The sequence below is a fragment of the Carassius auratus genome, linkage group LG44F (genome assembly GCF_003368295.1).
Source record: "Carassius auratus strain Wakin linkage group LG44F, ASM336829v1, whole genome shotgun sequence".
NCBI lineage: Eukaryota > Metazoa > Chordata > Actinopteri > Cypriniformes > Cyprinidae > Carassius > Carassius auratus.
The window spans coordinates 1,691,322-1,714,144 of record NC_039298.1 but is presented as its reverse complement, the minus strand read 5'-3'; the positions used below and the strand labels follow the sequence as shown (position 1 = coordinate 1,714,144).

General features: G+C 37.0%; 1 protein-coding gene across 1 annotated transcript in view; it reads right to left on the bottom strand.

The window, feature by feature from the left end:
• The window catches only part of LOC113068294 (regulating synaptic membrane exocytosis protein 2), a 155,513-nt gene that overhangs the window by 122,279 nt on the left and 10,411 nt on the right, over nucleotides 1-22,823 (bottom strand). Inside the window, exons 5-6 of the mRNA XM_026240985.1 lie at nucleotides 18,763-18,973; nucleotides 10,230-10,402 (exon numbers count right to left, since the gene is read on the bottom strand). Of these exons, the coding sequence (XP_026096770.1) occupies nucleotides 10,230-10,402; nucleotides 18,763-18,973 (384 nt within the window). The remainder of the gene's footprint in view (nucleotides 1-10,229; nucleotides 10,403-18,762; nucleotides 18,974-22,823) is intronic.

Below are 22,823 nucleotides of genomic sequence, written 5' to 3'. Positions count from 1 at the left end.
TTTACATATAAAAACTGATTTTTATGTTGTTTTATTTATGCATGTTACTGCAATGAACAAAAATACTTGCCTTGATCATTTGTTCATCAAAATGTAATTAAAAATATTTTACATGAACATTTGTATTTAACTTTTTTTTTTTTTAAAGAAAAATTATATATATATATATATATATATAATAAATCCTTTACCTAATTAGGTGTTCTTGGTCAGAAATAACTGGCCATTTAAAAATCACTTGTAAATCTTTTATTATGAGACATTGTCACCAAATCCTGGGGCTTGTCCTGTATTTCTTTTTGGAACTAATTGGTCATATGTCTATTGGTTTGCACTTACGCACCTCGGTTTTTGAGTGAAAAAAATAAAAGAATATTTTATGGAAAACACTGGCAATATTCACTCAAAAACTTAGGTGAATAAGATCAGATCAATTAGGCCATTCAGTTCCAAAAAGAAATACAAAATCGAACTGAAATATACTATTAATTATAAGATATTATTAGTATTATTACAAATATGGAAGACATTTCTAGACATTTTTGTTCAGTCACAACACTCACCACACTCTCCCAGCTTTTATATCAAATGTTTAATCATTATTTGTTATGAGAAAGTTTTGAGCAACCCAGTTTGAGCTACATCAGTTTGTTTTGTCCACTGCGATAGCATTATCAAGCATTTGTGGGAAAAGGAAACCATTACGGTTAAAACTGATTGCCCTGTTAATGCATTTCATTTGAATAACTGTAAACCTTGCTGCCAATCATACAATCTTCCAAATTAAATCTGATATGTGAACCAAAGAAATCTACACAACAACAACAAAAAATTGGATATAATGTCAGAAGCAAATACTTACTACAAATACTCAAGACAAGCGTAAATAATCTCTATTATTTGTGTTTTTGCTATTTTTTTATGTTGTATATTTTATGGGACTGCTGCTGCCATGCAGTTTCTCAAATTCATTCTTATCTTAGTCAGGCTTCATTTGCACATGACAAAGCGTTACTTGATCAAAATGCTCATGTGAGGACAAGACTCTTGTGAAAGTCGCCCGTGAAGAATCCTGTTCAAGAAAACATGACGCTGTAGCCTGTATGTTGTGACTAAAAATACACTGTTGTTTGTATTATGATATAACCCACACGCACTGTTTCCAGGCATGCTATAATATTGCTTAATAAATCATGACTTCGCTGAATGACTCACTAAGATATTTTCCCCAATGCAAGTTATTGTGCTTGAGTTATAAATAGCTCAAGGCTCCTCATGTGTGTCTGAATTGGTGTCGTAAAAAAAACTCTCAAATCCACTCCAGCAAAGACTCTGCAAAAAAAAGCATCAGCCAGAGCAATTTATTACATCAAAATAAAATTCTAGAAATTTGCACAAGGTAGCTTTTATACAAAATACATCTGACCAACGTATAGCAAAAAAAGGGGCAAACGAAAAACCTGATTTTGTCCCATTGCCCTAAATGCAAGTGAAAGATGCTACAATCCCAAGGCTTTGCATGTGAAAGGGTTGTTTAAATAAATAAATAAATCACAAAGTGCACTGGCAACTAATGGCCAGTCACTTTTTACTCTATGCTACATGCTTTCGTTGTCAACCTCGAAATTAAGTGTTTATATCTAGTAGTTAAAATATTCTGAATCAAACTGCTAAAAGACTATATTAAACTACATTAAATACATTTTAAAAGTCATACCAAATAGAAACTGCTAGTTAAGGTAAAAACTACACGTTTTCACTTTTCTACATTGTGTTAAGTAGTCTAATAGCATAAATAGCATTAATTTCTGCCACTTTCGGTTTATTCTATATAAATAATCTGATTTGCATATAATAATTAATGGGTATTGTAATAAAGAGTGTTCCCATATTCTCAAGCACATTAAGTATTTTGGCACGGAGGCGCGGTTATACAACACCCATGCCAATCTTAAGCGATAAACAGAGTCGTACAAGTTCAAAACCCACGGATTCTTGGACATTTTCAGCACTCGCAGATCGGTCTACAGCACCGGATGTGCTCGTGATGTTTATCTGTATTCGTGATGATCGGTGAGCGGGTATCGATCGCCTCACCTGCTGTTTCGCGCCTGTCCCACCAGCTCCGGCTTCGAGGTGTTTTGTGGTGGCTTAAAATGCGATAGAAAAGAGCTACAGAACTGTCGCAATGTCCCAAATTGCATCTTCAGCTAACCCCCCTCCTCCCTAACCGAGCCCAGTAGTGTTTCACTCGAGGACGAGACAGCAGCACACCCACAGCCCCGCGACCGCTGCATCCGACGCGCTGCCGTGTCGATCAAGTCCCATATTTTCCCGGAGATCTGATGGATGTGCGCCTCATGCTCCAGCCCTGAGGTGCTGCTGCGGCTGCTGGGAGCGGGGGATGGATCCTGTCTGACGGCGAGCCAGAGAGACAGAAAACCAGCGCTGCATTTTTACCGGCTGCAGGAATATCTGGAGCTGCGTCCATGCGCCACCGTCTCGCCTCGGAGAATCAGACAAACTGGAGCAGCACAGACTCTCTCTCTCTCTCTCTCTCTCTCACACACACACACACACACACACACACATCATCATCCCTGACGCGCTCGCATGGGCTGCTTTATTGCACGGATCTCAATGAGAGATGCGCAAACGGTAGCGCGGACGCTACGGTTACAGTGAGCTCTATAACGGGAGAAACACAAAGAGAGGGGCAAAAAAGTGAGCCGCCTAAACTGCATTTGTAGGCTAGTGCATATGATGCCCAAATATACTGGCTAGGCAGTCAGCTTACTGGGTTTTGAGACACAGCCAGTGAGCTGGAGCTGATTTCAGCGACTCTACAGTGCGAGACTGATATACGGAACACCTTTACGAATCAACCTTATTTATTATTTACCTCATCGACGCGGTTCAAAATCCGTCACTTCAGGAGATGATGTTTGAAGAGGATCTGGCAACCCAAGGGCGTCTGTGTTGGCGACTCGAATCTCCTTCGGCGTTTTGGGACGTGAGTACACGTTTTATTTCCTTTCTAATATTTTCAGCGCTGCTGAGATCATTGACAACATTTTCCCTGCGTTTTCTCATTTTTTTTTTCATTCGTTTCTCTCTTTCTCTCTGTCCCTCGTCATCATGAACGCTAATCAAGACATCATCATCATCACTGACATCATGGATCATCACTTGAGCATCCCGTACTCTAGTACTTAGTCTAGAACAATAACAGTAATCTAATACTCTAGAAAGTGACAGAAATGAGGAAAACTAGATGATCAATGGACGATAGAGTCCTGTATAAGCCCACGCTCCAGTTCTATCATATTTAAATGATCGTGCCCTTAACATTTTTGTGTGGATTTTGACTGGCTGTCTGCTAATGCTTTTTATACTTCAACAACTGAAAAAAAAATAATAAATCGTTCTGCAAGTGATTCCAACCATATCGTTTCATGTTGTTATCATTAGAACATGCTTTTCTCGTAGAATTACAACAATTATTAAAGCATCATAGTTATAGTAATCAATCATCCTTGGTGTGAACGTGCCTTTATGTTGTGAAGGGCTGTAGGAATGGTTCACCCAAAAATTAATATTTTCTGAAAAAGTACTTAGAGGAACTAGAGCGCTGAATGAGTTCACTGGAGAAGAAGAAAATAGCCATAAATAAAATGTACAAGTTTTTGCTCAAATATTTTTTTAGTTAATTTTGTCTATGGAATTAAGTAAAATCTACTTAACTAATTCTATAAAATTAGCATGGGAAATAAGTCTATTTAAAGTGGCGGAGTTAGAGTCTGATGAGCCACTTAATTATTTTAAAGGGATAGTTCACCCAAAAATGAAAATGTGATGTTTATCTGCTGACCACCAGGGCATCCTCGATGTAGGTCAGTGGTTCGAAACCATGTTCCTGAAGGCCCCCAAACACTGTATGTTTTCCATGTCACCTTAATCCAACACACCTGATTCAGATCATCAGCTCATTAGTAGAGACTCCAAGACCTGAATTGGGTTTTTCAGACAAAGGAGAGATATAAAATGTGCAGTGTGTGGGTGCCTCCGGGAACGAGTTTGGGCTCTACTCATGTAGGTGACTTTGTTTCTTCAGTAGAACACAAACCAAGATTTTAAACACTGAAATACCTGAACTGTATGAGCGCCTCCTCAAAACACAGCCTGTGTGAGGCGTCTTCTTCTTCTTGCTTTACAGCGGATTGCAGATTTATAAGTGCATTACCACCATCTATCTCTCAAATGGACCATTTACACTCCTTATTGAGATTGTAGATAGTGTCAATGGTCCACTTGATGGGGCAAATGGCACTCAACTTTTCTCAAGATTACTTGTGGATTATCATGATTTTTTTTTAGTGTTTGAACTCTAATTCTGATGGCACCCATTCACTGTAGAGGATACATTGGTGAGCAAGTGACTGAATGATGCATTTATACGAATCTGTTCTGATGAAGAAACAAACTCATCTACACTCAGCTAAAGGATTATTAGGAACACCTGTTCAATTTCTCATTAATGCAATTACCTAATCAACCAATCACATGGCAGTTGCTTCAGTGCATTTAGGAGTGTGGTCCTGGTCAAGACAATCTCCTGAACTCCAAACTGAATGTCAGAATGGGAAATAAAGGTGATTTAAAGCAATTTTGAGCGTGGCATGGTTCTTGGTGCCAGACGGGCCGGTCTGAGTATTTCACAATCTGCTCAGTTACTGGGATTTTCACGCACAACCATTTCTAGGGTTTACACAGAATGGTGTAAAAAGGGAAAAACATCCAGTATGCAGCAGTCCTGTGGGCGAAAATGCCTTGTTGATGCTAGAGGTCAGAGGAGAATGGGCCGACTTATTCAAGCTGATAGAAGAGCAACTTTGACTGAAATAACCACTCGTTACAACCGAGGTATGCAGCAAACCATTTGTGAAGCCACAACACGCACAACCTTGAGACGGATGGGCTACAATAGCAGAAGACCCCACCGGGTACCACTCATCTCCACTAAAAATAGGAAAAAGAGGCTACAATTTGCACAAGCTCACCAAAATTGCACAGTTGAAGACTGGAAAAATGTTGTCTGGTTTGATGAGTCTGGATTTCTGTTGAGACATTCAGATGGTAGAGTAAGAATTTGTCGTAAACAGAATGAGAACATGGATCCATCATGCCTTGTTACCACTGTTCAGGCTGCTGGTGGTGGTGTAATGGTGTGGGGGATGTTTTCTTGGCACACTTTAGGCCCCTTAGTGCCAGTTAGGCATTGTTTAAATGCCACGGCCCACCTGAGCATTGTTTCTGACCATGTCCATCCCTTTATGACCACCATGTTCCCATCCTCTGATGGCTACTTCCAGCAGGATAATGCACCATGTCACAAAGCTCGAATCATTTCAAATTGGTTTCTTGAACATGACAATGAGTTCACTGAACTAAAATGGCCCCCACAATCACCAGATCTCAACCCAATAGACAGAGCATCTTTGGGATGTGGTGGAACGGGAGCTTCGTGCCCTGGATGTGCATCCCTCAAATCTCCATCAACTGCAAGATGCTATCCTATCAATATGGGCCAACATTTCTAAAGAATGCTTTCAGCTCCTTGTTAAATCAATGCCACGTAGAATTAAGGCAGTTCTGAAGGCGAAAGGGGGCAAACACAGTATTAGTATGGTGTTCCTAATAATCCTTTAGGTGAGTGTATATCTTTTTGTGTGAAGTATATTGTGGGGTTTTAATCTGGTTGGTTGACTTGCAACAGTAACTGTATTGAGACACTGTAAGTGGTCACTTTAAGTATTGGACGGATGTTGTGTGTGTGTGTGTGTGTTTGTATTCAAAAACAGCTGAGCACAGCTGAATGAAACAGAAACTTAATCATGATGTTTCAGACACAAAAAAAAACAGCTAGTTGCAATGAAACGGCCAAAGAAATGTATCTGATGCATATGTACCAGCAATTATATAAAAGCAGTTGGAATTGCTCCATCTCGTACATGCAATTCCAAAATTACTGAAAAAATGAATGACTAAAGAACAGAATTACTGATTACTATCATCTATCTGAGCTCAGTGTGTGTGAGTCCGTCTGACTCTGATGTGGTCTGTGTAGTCAGTGCACTTTCCTCATTAGCTCCTGGACCACTTATGATCTGCTGGAACGAGTCTGACAGGATCTCTAGTCCACTTTATGAGTCTGGGCCAAAGATAATGGGTATTGCTGCCCATAGCTTAGCAGTGAAATATCTGGTCTAGCCACGAAGGTTGTCATATATATATATATATATATATATATTAGAGCCCGACCGATATATCGGCCGGCCGATATTATCGGCCGATATGAGCTAATTGCATTTAAATCGGCATCGGCGTTTATAACGGCCGATGAAACATGAGAAACAGTCTCATATTCTTCACTCATGTAATGAGTGTTGCATAGTTTGCCCACCAGAGGGCGGTCTGCAGCTCCAGAGTTGCAACAGCGCCAGAAATCCACAAAGAAGAAAGCGATCAGCCAAGCCACCCAGGTGAGTCTGTCGTTCGTCATGTGAAATGATTGTAGATTTAGTTCATACACTGTATATAAAAACGGTGTGGTAGTTCTAGTTAACGGTCCTATCATTATCACTTCTAAATATTCTGTAACATCACTTACAGCTGCTAATGCATTGCTATATTAGATTAGCCACAAAGCTAATACCATGTTTATCAGTGGAAGAGCGCGAACGTTAATAAGAGGTCGAACTATAAAGTTAGCGTTTAGTGCTTATTCTATTGCGGTGTGTTTCCCACATAATGACCGCGTAATGGGCCTTTCACACAGGACGCGGTATGCACAGCGCTTGGTCGCTGGGTTTAGCGTTGCCCTTCAGATACAACGCGATTTGCCCTGCTCTGCGCTATGGCGTAGGCGGAGTTTTAAAAACTTTTAGCGGGAGCTCTTTCATAGTCTGTTGTTCCTCTTTTCGGTCAGCAGCAAACATGTATCTGTCCCGTTGTAAGAAGCGAGCGATAGCGCTAGTCCTGCTGATGAGAATTAAGAGAGAAGCAAGGAAGAAGAGGCTACCCTCAGGCCCAGGGAACAATTTGGTGAATTCAGGCTGGTTACGTTACTCTAACGCTAATATAGCTTCCTTTTTAGCAGGCCCCTTAAATGCTTGCTATTAACTTGTTTGAAGGTGGTTCTTCTCAAAATTGACAGCGGTGTGTTCATGGCACTAACGTTAACCATTTTGATTCAGACTGCACAAAGAGAAGAGGAGAAGATATACGGGTCCGTTGTGAATGTGTCTGTGAGAGCAAATATAGTGTAGTTACAGTAACTACAGTAGGTGCGTCAGAAATGATTAAATCAGAGGGGACATGTAAATAAATGTGAGCTGAACAAGCGCTTTTTTCTTTTCTTTTTTTTTCTTACATATTGTTTCAAAGCAGCTTTACAGACATAACAGGAAAATGTTGAAATAATATTGTTAAATATAAGGAGGTTAATACCTATTGCTTGACAAATAAAAAAATATATATATATATTTCTCATTTTTGCCTATGTAGGAGATCCCTGTTTATTATTATTATAATTCTAATGATGACATGAGTAATGATACATGGTGATATTATTAATACACATGCTTATTCTTTCTATGTCTCTCTGCCCTACAGATGGCTGAAAAAGGTGAATGATGTAGCAGCAAAAGTGTGGGACTACTTCTGCAAATACTTTAACTTTAACTTTAGTATTATAATTTATTTACAGTACACACACAGACTGTTAAAATCAGCTTCAACTGGAAGAAAGTAAAAGTGTTAAATGTTTAAAATCAGACTGTTTTTTGATCGTTAAAAAATATATACTTTTGATGTGCAATTGTTTAGTGATTGAGACCGTAATCTAAGGCTTTTTTTTACATAAATCCCTTCTGGAAAATGGTTTATACAGCCCACATACATAGAACAGGCAGATATTTTGCCATTGAATGTTATGTAAGTGCAGCTTATAGGAAATGGGTCTAATATCCAGTTTATTTTCAAAATCAAAATATCGGCTTATAAATCGGCTCTTTTCAAGTTAATATCGGCATCGGCCCCCAAAAATCCATATCGGTCGGGCTCTAATATATATATATATATATATATATATATATATATATATATATATATATATATATATATACTTGCAGATAATATATGATTGAAATAAAAGTATACCTTGCACACACTTTCAATGGAGTGACTGAGAGCTCTCGGACTAAATCTAAAATATCTTAAACTGTGTTCTGAAGATGAACGGAGGTCTCATGGGTTTGGAACAACATGAGGGTGAGTTATTAATTACATAATTTTCATTTTTGGGTGAACTAACCCTTTAAGTCACTGGGGTATATTTTTAAAAAATGTCCAAAAACACAATGTATGCGTCTAAATTATAGATTTCTATTTTATGCCAAAAATCATTAGGATATTAAGAAAAGATCATGTTCCATGAATATATTTTGTGAATTTCTTACTGTAAATATATCAAAATGTAATTTTTGATTAGTAATATGCATTGCTAAGAATTAATTTGGACAATTTTTTTTTTATTGACACTTAAGACTGGTTTTGTGGTCCAGGATCACAGATGTGTAATTGCACACATATTTGTGGAAGTCGTGGCCTAATGGTTAGAGGGTTGGACTCCCAATCAAAGGGTTGTGAGTTCGAGTCTCGGGCCGACAGGAATTGTGGGTGGTGTGCATGTACAGTTCTCTCTCCACCTTCAATACCACGACTTAGGTGCCCTTGAGCAAGGCATCGAACCCCCAACTGCTCCCCGGGCGCCGCAGCATAAATGGCTGCCCACTGCTCCGGGTGTGTGTTCACAGTGTGTGTGTGTGTGTGTGTGTGTGTTCACTGCTCTGTGTGTGTGCATTTCGGATGGGTTAAATGCAGAGCACAAATTCTGAGTATGGGTCACCATACTTGGCTGAATGTCACTTCACTTTCACTTTCATATTTAAATGCATGACAAACAAATTTCAATAGAAATGTTCATCTCGATCATAAATGCTTGTCAGTAGATTCAGCAGTACTTTAACTAAATTTCAAAGACAATAGAATTATGAAATTACATATGAATACATATTTAAAGGGACAGTTCACCCCAAAAAATTACAATTCTGTCATCATTCTCATACCCTGCACTTGTTGCAAACCTTTGTGAGTTTATTTCTCATATTGAACACATAAGAAGTAATTTTGAAGAATGTTGTTGTTCAACCAGACAGTTGACGGCAGCCATTGACTTCCATAGTTTTTTTTTTCTTTTTCTTATTTTTCCATACTAAGTCAATGGCTTCCGTCAACTGTTTGGTTACCAACATTTTCCAAAATTCAAAAAAAAAAAGAAACAGATACAGGTTTGTTACAACATGAGGGTGAGTAAATTATGATAAAATTAACATTTTCGTCTATCACCTCAAAAAAGTACTTTAAAGTTTATATCCTTGCATTTAATATAAATTTTAACTATACATTTTTATTATTAAGTGTCTTAAAACATTACATTAATTTCACACACGAGTATATTCATTTATATTATTTATAAGTTTTTTTTATTTTTATGTATGCACTATGCTCAAATGTATTTTTTCACAAGAGTAATATCATAATAATCATTATAATACTGTTAAGCAACCACATATCAATCACAGTCTCCTAGTACAGTAGCAGAGCTGAGCACAAGCGTCGCTAACATTCACTTCCTAAAATGTAACTATTTAGTTACTGCAAAATCCATATCCATTAGTTTTAACCCCAGGTTCCTCTGAGGCAACCGTCACTGAATGTTGTTTGAATAAGAAAGTATTCATCAGAAATCCAAGATAATTGTCACAGACCAAAATTAAGGAACTCCTCACTCTTAATGCATGGGTACAGTATGTCTGAATTTTACAGACGCCCCTAACAAAGATCTCAAAAATTTGCAGTTTTCTGTTTATTAATGTTGCTTTGAGTGATCTTCATAAATATCACACATATCAAATGCATGTCTAGATAAAATAGCGAAGAAATCGAAAAAATAAACCATACCACTGCACTTTCCTAATTTCTCTAAGACAATAACATATATGCATGCTTAAAAACCTTCGGACAACATCAGAGCCACACAATGCTGAACTGAGCGACATTTGACACTGTCTGAGAGCAAGCAGGATGCAGGAGTATGAATGTCTGACCTGTCTGGGATCCCTGAACCGTTTCTGAGAGGGTCCTGGTTGGCTCCGGCTGGGCCTCCCCTCACTTTGGCTTGGGGCCCCGATCTGGAGCCCTCAGGACTGCTGTAGAACCATGCTCCCGACTTTGTGAGGATTTCTTGTTGTTTTCGGCACAGGTTGCATACCCACATTACCTACATAAAAAATGACAAATTAGGATCGAGGCAATCTAGCAACAAATCACGAACAAGATGCAGGATGACGACTGACTACCTGATGAAGCCAATTAGAATGCAGTTATATTCCCTAAAATTTAAGACATTAGAGCAAAATGCCCCTGTGTGGGTTCCTGTCTTATATTTATATCATACTGTTTTTTTTCCCAAATATCTGCACAATTGCAAATGTGATATTGATTTATACAACAGGTCAATACACAATAAAATATTTTAGACATAACATTGAAAAAAAAAACTGTTTTGTTTTTAAGACAATTGTTCTGAATGAATCGTTTGAGTCATTGATTCAGTGACTCATTCATAGAGACTGAATGAATCAGCCGTTTGAACGAATCTGTGCTTATCTCCTTAAAATAGTGACTTGCCGGTGACTTGACCAACTGGCGGTTTTAGTTTCATATTTAGAGTCTCATTTCATAATAATAATAATAATAATTTTATATTTCAGTATACTTTTTTCCTATGTTGACTCACCATGAATTGCATCTAAAGATAAACTTAAGTTCTTACATAAGTGAGTCAAAAATGCACGGTTAAGTTCAGGTAAAGTCTGAAGATATAATAAGATATAATAGGTTTTCATTTAATTGCAATTAAGTGTCTGAAAATATTACATTTAGTTTTGCACTACTTAAGTATATTCTTTTAAAGCATACGTTTTATCATAAGGGTTTTTGTTGCACAATGTGAAATCTAAAACATATCCCTTTCAATAAATAAGAAACAGAAAATATTGAAAACATAAACTACAGCTAAAATTCAGCTCCCTTATGATTTGCCCTCGTTCCATACCATCACACACCTGGTGTCCTCCATTTCCATAAAACTAATGGTGTATGACAGGCTACATGCTAGTTTAGTAAGGTAATGGTAATTTGGGCTAATTTGTTCAAATCTGTGAGCATCAATAACTGTAGTACCTATTATTACAGTAATAACTATTATTTCGGCAGTAAATATGCTTGCTATAGTAAATGTTTGTAAGACTGTGAGACTGACCTGCACACTCATACACACTAAAGTCACACACTCACACTCATTTACACTGAGCGAGAGACAGAGAGAGCGAGTAAATCAATGACAGCCATTAGAGCTGCTGCTAGAGGAGAGTGGTCACCTGCCTCTGCTGAGTCACCAGAGAGAGAGAGAGAGAGAGGGACAGAGAGAGAGAGAGAGAGAGAGAGAGAGAGAGAGGGAGAGAGGGAGGGAGAGAGAGAGAGAGAGGGAGAGAGGGAGAGAGAGAGAGGGAGAGAGGGAGGGAGGGAGGGAGAGAGAGGGGGAGAGAGTCCAAAAGGGAGCAAATGAGTTTGTGTGTGAATGGAATGGGCTCAGAAAACAGAACAAGAGGGCCATTAGTGACAGACACAAGGAAATATTGCCTGAACTGCTTTCAAATGGACTGTGGACATTAAAGTGCCCAATGCAAATATTGCTACATGAGAAATGCACTATACTGCAGAAGCTACACAGATGTCTGCATTCAGAGGAACACAAAGAAACCTGTGACTAATACAAGACTCGCAGCCTAAAACATTGCAAACATCGTAATAAAATAAATACAAATAAATAAAAAAACTCTAGGTTTATAGAAACGGTGTAGAGTAGGGTAAGTATAGAGAGGCTTGGTTAAATCATGAGAGCGCTGACGGATCACTTCTAGTTCTTCACAACAAATCTTTCATTTTTAAAATGAAGATCCTATTTAAAAATAAAAATAAAATGTTCAATATCACATATTCTTTTTTTTTTGGGTGGGCGGGGGTCTAACTTTTTGGCCCTACGCAGCAGAGGAGTCTGAGTGTGTACATCCATGTTTGGCGTAGTTGTTGATAATGCTTAAAAATGATTATAAAATAAAATAATGTAGGCTGATAGTTTCAAAAAGTAAATATAATTGATAAACATGCTCACTGAGTTCATGGTGGATTTTTACAAGCATGTAAATTAGAGTTAAAAGTTAATTCCTCTATGGAGAAAAAATTTAAGGAATTTGACATTCCAGAACCCAACTACTGCACTTTAAAATACAGTTTAGTGCTTTATTTATTTGAGGGAATGTTACATGTAATGTAACACTCTATGGGGTAAGTTGTCACAGTGGGAACCAGCAGTTACACAGCCCTACCCAATAAAAAAAATCTGATCATTGTTTTGGTCAACAAATAGGCTACTGTAATAAATAAATGACCTTTGTGAAAATACACTTGTCACTATATAAAAACAACGCATAGCCTAATTCAGTCTTTCGGTTAAAATCTACATTCAGTAGCCTAACAAATAAAGTCTGAACGCATGTTAAGTCAGTGTGTTAATTGAGTTTACTTGTTTACTAAACAAAACTTGCAAAAATAGCATATACATTTGAAACTTTTAACCCAAAAACCAAATAGCCCTGTGACAACTAGCCTCGGTGCTGTTAGAATATGTCCAAAACATTTAACGTCAAACTTAACACGCAATAGATGAGCGTCCTACCCATTCCGTCGATGCGAGTCATTCTGTGTCCACCGAGACGCGATGAACGCCGACAGAGAAGAGCTTTAACAGCGATGAACGTCCTCCGGTGCTGCGCTGCGTCCGCGAACACTCGACTCAACCGGAGACTGCGTCCCGAGGAGCGCGTGCGACAGCGTGAGAAGCTCTGCGCATGCCTGACAGCGGAGCCGATCGCCGTTTAAGAGGCTGAATGCGCGATGAAGCTGAGGAGGAACTCACTGCTCTTCGCTTTAGTCTACATTATTTACGGATCCTGACGCTATCAAGCCACTAAGCCGGAATTCAGCTCATTACGAATGCATGACGTCTCAAACCGGCCGAAAAAACACAGACAATAACAGCCAAGCACTGTGGACTCTACAAGAGGAATGTCCTCGGGGTAACTCAGCTCTCTCAAAATATGTAATGAAGTTCACCTAACATGGTCTAAGTCTAAGTGAACTTAACTAAGATTTGTAATAATATATTGTTGTTTTTCACTGGATGCATTTAATTCAAATGGCTAAAAAAACATCTACCGTAGAAGCACTAGAAGTGAGATTCTCACACAGTGCTACAGAATCGGCTCTTATGTCATGTGTTTGTATTCACTATAGCAGACAATTGGCTTAATTTGAGCAAGATTACCAAGAAGATGTCTGATTATGTTGACTTCAAACTAACAGCTAGTTAAAATAAAACCACATCAACAACAGTAAACAGATCCAAAACCTCTATTAATCCCAAATACTCAACACATTCCCATCTGTGACAGCAGAGGTGCTTGGAGCACAGGAAACAGCGTCATTCTAAAACATGTCCTTCTGATTTTGGAAATCTAAAATATTTAGACACTATGTGTCTGAAATAAGTGGTAACAACTAGTGTAAAATCAAGTAGCCAATTAGGGATACTAGAAACGCACATCTGTAAAGCATAAGAGTCCAACAGGTTCAAAACTTTATAATAACTTTTATTACATTAATAAACCTTAATAACAATAAATAATGTCTGTTCAGATATGCATCTGAAAATATAAGGTTTCATTACCTTGCGCAGCTATATGAATGTCTATATAATAATGTTTGTGTTAGCTCTTGAAGTTCGCATGAAATGAAAATTCACCCTAGTTTTTAAGACGTTACAGATGTTTTAATATTATTATTATGTTATTTTATTTTAACACATTATTTGATCTCATAATGTTTAATCTAAATGTCAAAACTGGACCTTTTAATGAAAACATTCAAGAAATTTAGCATTACATCACTCTCCAATAGATCCTCTGCAGTGAATGGGTGCCGTCAGAATGAGAGTGCAAACAGCTGAAAAAAACATCACAATAATCCACACCACTCCAGTCCATCAGTTGGTCATTTCAAACTTTAAACCATCACTTCCAGATGTTTTTATCAGCTATTTGGACTCTCATTCTGACGGCACCCATTCACTGCAGAGCATCCATTGGTAAGTGATGTAATGCTAAATTTCCATGAAGAAACAAACTCATCTACATCTCTCATGACCTGAAGGTGAGGACATTTTAAGCATATTTTCTATACTATTCCTTTAATGCATTATAAAGGCCTTCATAATGATCTATTATCATCTTTTGATGCCACAGTTATAATGCATTATAATATTTAGCTATGTATTTTATCACATAACACACAGAGTTGCGGGTTGGTCCTTTCAAAGTAGAATTATGTAACTCAGTTATTCAGAATTATTAGTTGCAATTATTCTAATTATAAGGCCCTGACTCCCACTATAAATGCAGTTAGAATGCATTTTATGGTTAGTTATGGTTATTATTATTATATAAGTGCAGATTTTTTGTCAGCTGTATGTTTATCCTTGGCCTCCTATATACAATGCTGTGTGCGTGCGTGTGTGTTTAAGGGCATGAAGCGAGGGCTCCGTGACATCACAGTCCCAGCGCTGAAAAAGAATCTGGTCATCTAGCACTGAAGGGGAACTCAATCCGTGGCCTCACAAACATGTGCAGCCATTGACACTGACATCAGACACAGCAGCGCCGGTGTCCATGACAGGGAATACAACAACCTGCTGAGCTCCCGTCAGCTTCCAAAACCCAAATTCATCACAATCCCATTCATTTCATTATGCCATAATCATACGTGTTGATCTCGAGCCAGGGAAACTAATCCAACAACACCTTATGTGCCAAGTAAGTGGATAAACTACCATTTAGATAAATACATATTTTGGTTTGCTGTCCCGTATACTTCTGATTTAAAACCGTAGCACTCAAAATCCAGTCTACTGTTTCCTTGGGATGCCTGAATTAGAGCTAACATGTCTTTGCCTCCACCGGCATGAACTCAAGCTGGGTGAGCATTGCTAACTACATACAAGTGCTGTTTATCACACTGTTATCTCATCAGAAGCATGTACAGATCTTCCTGCTGCTGTGCCCTCACTAAACACTATGCATTATGCACAGCATCCATCATTCATGAGCTGTGAATAGTGAATTAGTCACCGATTAACAATTGACCGTCAGTAAAGTTATTTTCCACATTCTTCAGCTCCTCCGAGGGAAGAGAGCACAGGCGGATGTAAATAATCTCCATACACCGAAAGCAAGTGTCTGGCTGAAGCAGCTGTCTGAGGTGAGCTAGTGTGTACATCTACACGGCAAACAAGCTCAGCGTCTGTTTTCACCACATTAAATAAAGAGACACTTGTTTGAATGAGTTACTGGAAATAATGCCAGCGATATGAAGCCTGTTCGGTGAATCGCTCTCCTCTTTTTACTTTAGTGCACGTGTCAAATCAAATGTATGAGTCTCAATTGTATACTTTTGTAAAACATATACTTTTTTTTTTTTAAATATACTTGAATACTGATTTTTGTATTATCATTATTATTATTATAAAAAAATTTATAAGTCAGCATTAAAGGCATTATATCAAATATGATGTGTTCTCAGAATTAAATGTGTTATTATTTATAATAATAATAAATATTTCTTGAGCAGCAGATCATCATATTACACTGATTTCTGAAGATCATGTGACTGAACACTGGAGGAATGATGTTGAAAATACAACTTTCATCACAGGAATAAATTACACTTTAACATATACTGTATTCACATAGAGAAGATTATTTTGATCTGTAATAATATTTCATAATATTACTATTTTTATTGTATTTTTGATCAAATAAGTAGGAGATTTGTTTCAAAAACTTTAGAAAATTCGAACCAACCACAAACTTTTGAACAGTAATGTAAAAATATTGTATAAATAATGGTAATATAAATATATGAATAGTCCTAAATGTTTCATTTTGTTTCATTGTAATGGGACAATAATCTGCCAGCAGCATGTGAAATTAAGTGCATTATTTTTGGATACATCTGATTGTCATTATAATTCAACTTTTACAACATTAATGGTCCATGATAAAAGGGCTTGTGAGAATTTAAACATAATGAAAAAACCATAAAGAAAAAAGTAAACACTAAGAACATGACAAGCTGCAGAACAAATTGTCCCTCTGTTGTATATTTGTGTGAGGAAGTGGAACGTGAGCAAGAGATTAAAACAAGAAAAAGAGAGGAACAGAAGGAAATGTGCTGTTATATTAGTATAGATCCATGTATTCAAGTCTAAACTTCAATGGTTTTCTGACTACTGTAAGACAAAACTGCAGTCAGACAAAAATTGGTATTAGGTGTTTGAATCAGAGGAAAGGCCTGAATCACTGTGTGCAGTTTAATGGGAGAAGACGCCCTCTAGTGGAAACAGAACTGACCAGCCTGTGCTGGTTTCTTTAAAAAATAAAAAATAAATAAAAGAAAGAACAAAACTAGTGCTGCTGGTTTGCAAAAAAGACATCATATTTCCAAATTAAATGATGCTGAGTTAAAAATTTCAATTAAAAACTTTCCATCAAATACTATTTTTCACAAAATAAGAATAAATACTTGTCTGATTTAGTGCTGTCAAATGATTAATCGAAATTAATCACATCCAAAATAAAAAAAATTGTTTACTGTACATAACATACATGCGTGTACTGTGTATATTTATTATGTATATATATATATATATATATATATATATATATATATATATATATATATATATATATATATATATATATATATATATATATACACACACACACACACACACACACACACACACACACACACACACACACACACACACTCATACAGTATATATTTAGAAAATATATACTAAATAAATATATTTATATAATTTTTTATTATATCATATAAAAATATAACACATTTTTCTTATATATGTGTGTGTATATTTATATGTACATAATAAATATACACACTACACACACACACACACACACATATATATATATATATATATATATATATATATATATATATATATATATATATATATATATAATGTAAACAAAAACGTTTTATTTCGGATGTGATTAATCGCGATTAATCGTTTGTCAGGACTAGTCTGATTAAATATATGTATCAGCTTTAATGCATTTATCAAAATAACAAAAGCAGTCAAATGTCAAAGGTTTTGCATTTAATATATATAATTTAACTTATAATCTGCAAAGGAGTGGAACAATATGTTCACATACTCAATTTAGTGTCAAATAACTACACAATCTTGAATTTTCCGTTGCGTTTTGGATGTAGTAAAACACCTACAGATGTAGCAGAAAACATCTGGCTCATGTTTGTATCTTCTTCTGTCACTGGTCATGAGTCTAACAGTGAAATCAGGGTCAGGCACGGCAAAACATGCATTGCTTTTAAAATCAGCCCCCCAAAACGAGTAATACTATGAATTTTTGCATAAACACGCAAGTTACATCCGATTAAATTACTCTCAATTGAAAAACATTACAATTAAGTAAACGTTTGTTCTGATACTATTCATCAAGAAATCTCTTCTCCTTTCCCTCAAAATGCCCAGAATGTTAAGTCTTCTTACAGACACTCGTTTTAAAGCTGCGGTAGGGAACTTTTGACACTCTAGCGGTTAATAATCAGAACTGCTTGCGTCTTGCGGAAGAACATCGTAGCCGGAACTACTTCTCTCTGTTTCTGTCTATGAAGAATCACAAAGGTACTGGGTTACTCCGCCGCGGTACCCCCGAAGCAATCTAAAATAGTCCGAATATAAACACTTATTATAGGTGCACCCTAGTGATTCAGGACAAGCTAAAAACACGGTTTGGAAAATGGATTCATGGTGTACTCGCTTATTATATACATTTTTCTACATTTTGAACACAAACAAAGTTACGGACCGCAGCTCTGATTGGTTGTTTCTTCGGGAGCGATGTATTCCTGCAAATGGCAATAGCACCACTGGGAGGAGCCAGAGGAGCTTGATTTTTTTCACAGATTATCTGTCTCATATTCTACTGTCAGGACATAATGACAGGTTTAACAAATATGTAAAAAAATATATTTTTACAAAAGTTACCAACTGCAGCTTTAAGTGGCATTTAGTCAAATAGGTGGTGACAGCAAACTTTGTCACGTGGTTTGGAATCAGCAATGGACTACAATTTGTAAGTAGCTCTGTATATTTATGATCTGTCATATAGTTTGTTCACACATGAGATGAGGAACTGTGGAGGCACTTAGACACAGAGGCAGACATTATTTTCTTGTTATATTTCAGCACCAAGATTAAACGGCGAACTTAGTGCGGGATCAAAAGCTGCCAAATCCAGATTCAACATGAAAGATGTAGAAATACAGCATACAGACACAGGGCCACAGAAGTGAGGTCTTTATGTGATCTACAGACCCTGTGGTGTGAGAGAGAGAGAGAATCAGACGTACTCTGTTGGAGCGGAGGGAGACGCGTCCTCCACAGCGCGCGCAGAACTTGGTTTGGCAATAAGAACAGACGCGGCCGCAGCCATCAGCAAACTTGGTTTTGTGGCAGATCCCACAGATGGGCGAGTCTGCCTTCTGCTCGGGGTTCTTCGGAGCCTCCTCTCCGATCTTCTTCACCTGGTCCTTGTACATCTCAAACTGCTGGTGCAGCTTCCTGTGGAGAGCAGAGACGGACACGATTTACACTCACTGCTCCTGGATCAGGTGGGACACCTGGTGATTAACAAACGTGCAAAACTCATCAGGAATATGGCATTTATAATTCAGCCACCCGAGGGCTGTCATGTTCAGCATACCCTGAAAAAAAAAGGAAAAAAACAAAAACAAAAGATTTTCCACAAATAGGAGGTGATAATAGAGTGTGATACTCGGCAGAAATTATTGTGAAATCTTGTGAAAAGAAGTATATAACTTTAAGAAAACATTACTTTTGTTCGTGAAAGACAGGTCAAAATAAGTCAGAAGCACCATCTAGGAAAAAACGGCTGGTGAATTTGTATGATTACTCATACAATTTACTTACACCAGGGTTAAGTTTAGAGATGGACCTTCATGCATGCTTTTTTTTCTAAATGTCATAATTTTTCTTCTCATACGCATTAAATAGTACAAATCAAACAAATTCATCAAAATATAAAATAAATGTTTTCTCAGGTTTAATTTTTCATGTCAACAACTAGCTTTACTTTTCCTGTTGTATGATATATATATATATATATATATTATAGCTGAAAGCTGTCCAGTGAATGTGAAATTCATAGAAAATTTTTTTAAAAAAGGTTATGAAACCCCAGTATGTACCACTTGTGTTGCTGTCAACTAAAACTATTACAAATCGTTTTTGTAAATTGAAATAAAGCTGAAATAAATAAAATATAAATATCAGGTGATAAACTTAAAGAAGGACCAATTTTTGCCTTGACATAAAGTTTAAACTGAAATAAATAGTAAAATGATTAAATCTAGACTGAGATAAAAAATAAATTAAAGCTAAAGATAAATCAAAAATGTATAAAAATTACAAAAGCACATAAAAACAGCAAACTACACAAAAAAAAATCAAAATTAAAATGAAAACTGAAAAATAAAAATAAAATATGAATAAATAGTATAATAGTCAATTAATATTACTAAAATAACACTAATTTATACTGGATTCAAGTGCAAATAGTTCTCCGGCACAAAACAAGTCACAACAGCTGTCACAGGACAATACCTTTTCACTTTTGTACCTCATCTACTCCTGAAAGATGTCTTTCACTACATCAGTAAAAGTACCTTTTGATTATGTACTTTTTTTTTCTGAGAGTGTATAAAACAAGGTAATTGTCTGGTACATGAGTGTTGTGCTTCTTTGGGTTTTAAGAGACCACTGGGCATGTAAACATGACTTAAGTTCTTTATTCGCTAGTAATTGCATTAATATAACAGGCTTGACACTCCTGTTCCTAATCTACATTCATCAGTCGAACCATACTGAATCGAGACTGTAACCACTGATAGGATGCGTCTAATACTTTAATAAGACTCGTAAGACACGGGGATGAGAGAGTGTGCCGGTTTGACAGACTCGATCAATAATCTATCCCGACAAAACATTTTATTGATCTGGAGGGCGTTTTTCATTGTTTTGAAGTCGCATGGAGCAGGGAAGTATGTGACAGGGACGGGTTTTACTGTACATGCACTACACAACACGACATTCAGTTTGAGTCCCAGGGAATCGATGGCGTCCACACTGAAACGATCCGAGGAGGATATGAATATATGTCACTGGTCATGCGTGTCTAATGGACTGAGCGGGTTGTGATGATCTACAATTTAGTAGATTGACACGACAGTCCATTCAAGCATAAAATCTTTAGTACACACATACGGTTGGCAGTGTTTTTAAATATATTTATGCACATGGTACCTTTCACATGAAATGTCCTGCAAAATCAGCCATGGGTACTTTTGAGCATTTCTTAGTTACATTTTACTTGAAGCCTTTATAAACATATTTTTAGTGCATCAATTGTAAGGCACCTTATAAGCACAGAATGATCCCATGAATAATTATAATGCACCACAATACTGATCTATTCTGTTTCACACCTTTAGAAAATATAATGCATTCAAACACATGACAAACAGGATGACAAAGCAGATATTTGTTTATGAGAAGATATGATGCATTACTTATTTATTTTGCAGTATAATTATAGTAACAACCCATTCATTATATATGGGGTCAGACCCACTAGAGCAGCACTCCAGTTTTGCTTGACCCAACTGGGTTAAAGAAATAGTTCACCAAAAATAAAAAATTGCTTACAGTGTACTCGGGCTACTTAAGACGAAGATGGGTTTGTTTCTTCATGGGAAAAGATTTAGAGAAATGTAGCATTGCATCATTTGCTCACCAATGCATGCTCTGCAGTGAATGGGTGCCGTGAGAATGAGAGTCCAAACAGCTGATAAATACATCACAATAATCCACACCACTCCGGTCCGTCAATTAAAGTGATGCATAATTCACTTTTACATGGTGTTTGGATTATAAATGTGTCTTAGCAGTGTGTGGACACAACCACCCTACAATAAGAATCCATTCTACATCCTTTTAAATCCCCCAAAATCCTAAACAGTCTCAATAATCAAGCCCCACCCACAACCACTAACAGACTGTCTCCTATTAGCATATCTCCGCCCTCAGCCAGTTATTTTCTCTGCGCTCGATTAGCTGTAGCGACAGTAATGTCTCGTAAGCAACGCCAGGGCCTGTATTCCTAAAGCTTCCATGAATCCTGTCAGAACTTAGCATAAGAGTGATTCAGGACCAGTCTGAGAGCAACTCTGAGTGAGGAAAGACAAAAACTTTCATCTTAGTGAGGAGGCGGGGCCAACCCCGTTGCTAGGCGTGACACGCTCTTTTGAAGACTGTGATTGGTTGTTCAGGGAGGAAAATAAATCAGTGCACTTTTAAATAGGGTCTATTTTTTCCTATTTCACCCTGATCACACACACAGATATATATATATATATATATATATATGATATGATAAAAACATTAAGTTGCTTAACAAATGTATTTGACCACCTGTCATAGTAATGAAAATATATGTTAAACAAATATTTTAGGAATCTGTCAAAAACTTTAAACTAAAAATGTATTGGTCAAATAACAAACTGAAGCAACTAAATAGGCTTTATTCACAAACATGAATAAAAAGAAAAAAAGGAAAACTTTTTATTTTATTTCGTATGTCTTCCTTTGGCCTTCATAACAGCTTGCATTCTTGCTGGCATTGATTTTATGTACTTTTATACCATATCTGTAGTTTTTGACTCCCAAATAGTTTGTAATCTTGCTTTTCATAAAAATGTTGTGCGATCTGTCTTTGAATAGAGCTTATACATACTGTATTTTTCGGACTATAAGTCGCACCTGAGTATAAAGTCGCATCAGTCCAAAAATACGTCATGACGAGGAAAAAAAACATATAATAGTCGCACTGGACTATAAGTCGCATTTATTTAGACCCAAGAACCAAGAGAAAACATTACCATCTACAGCCGCGAGAGGGCGCTCTATGTCTTCAGTGTAAAGCCCTGCATTTCAGCCCGAGCCCAACGGCCCTGACTTATTTATGTCCCTCGGGCCGGGCTTCGGGCCAATTTTCACATTATAGCTCACATGCGGGCCGGGCCTCCGGCCTTTTTGGGTTATCCTTCTATTATATATTATTAATTAAAATAAAAAAATAGAAGTTGACTTCGACGATAGAAAAACAAATATAGAAAGACATTTCATAACCTCATAACTTTCATAATCTGATAATTCAACCCGTTATAATTATACTGACATGACAGTCTCTCGCACGCACGCACGCTTTTCCGTCAGAGCGAGCCAGTCTAAACTACTTGCTGTCGGCTCGGCTGTTTAACGCTAATCGTCTTTTTTTTTTTAAATGCTTCAAACATTTTTCTAAATTAACTTGATAAAGAAATTAAAAGAAACA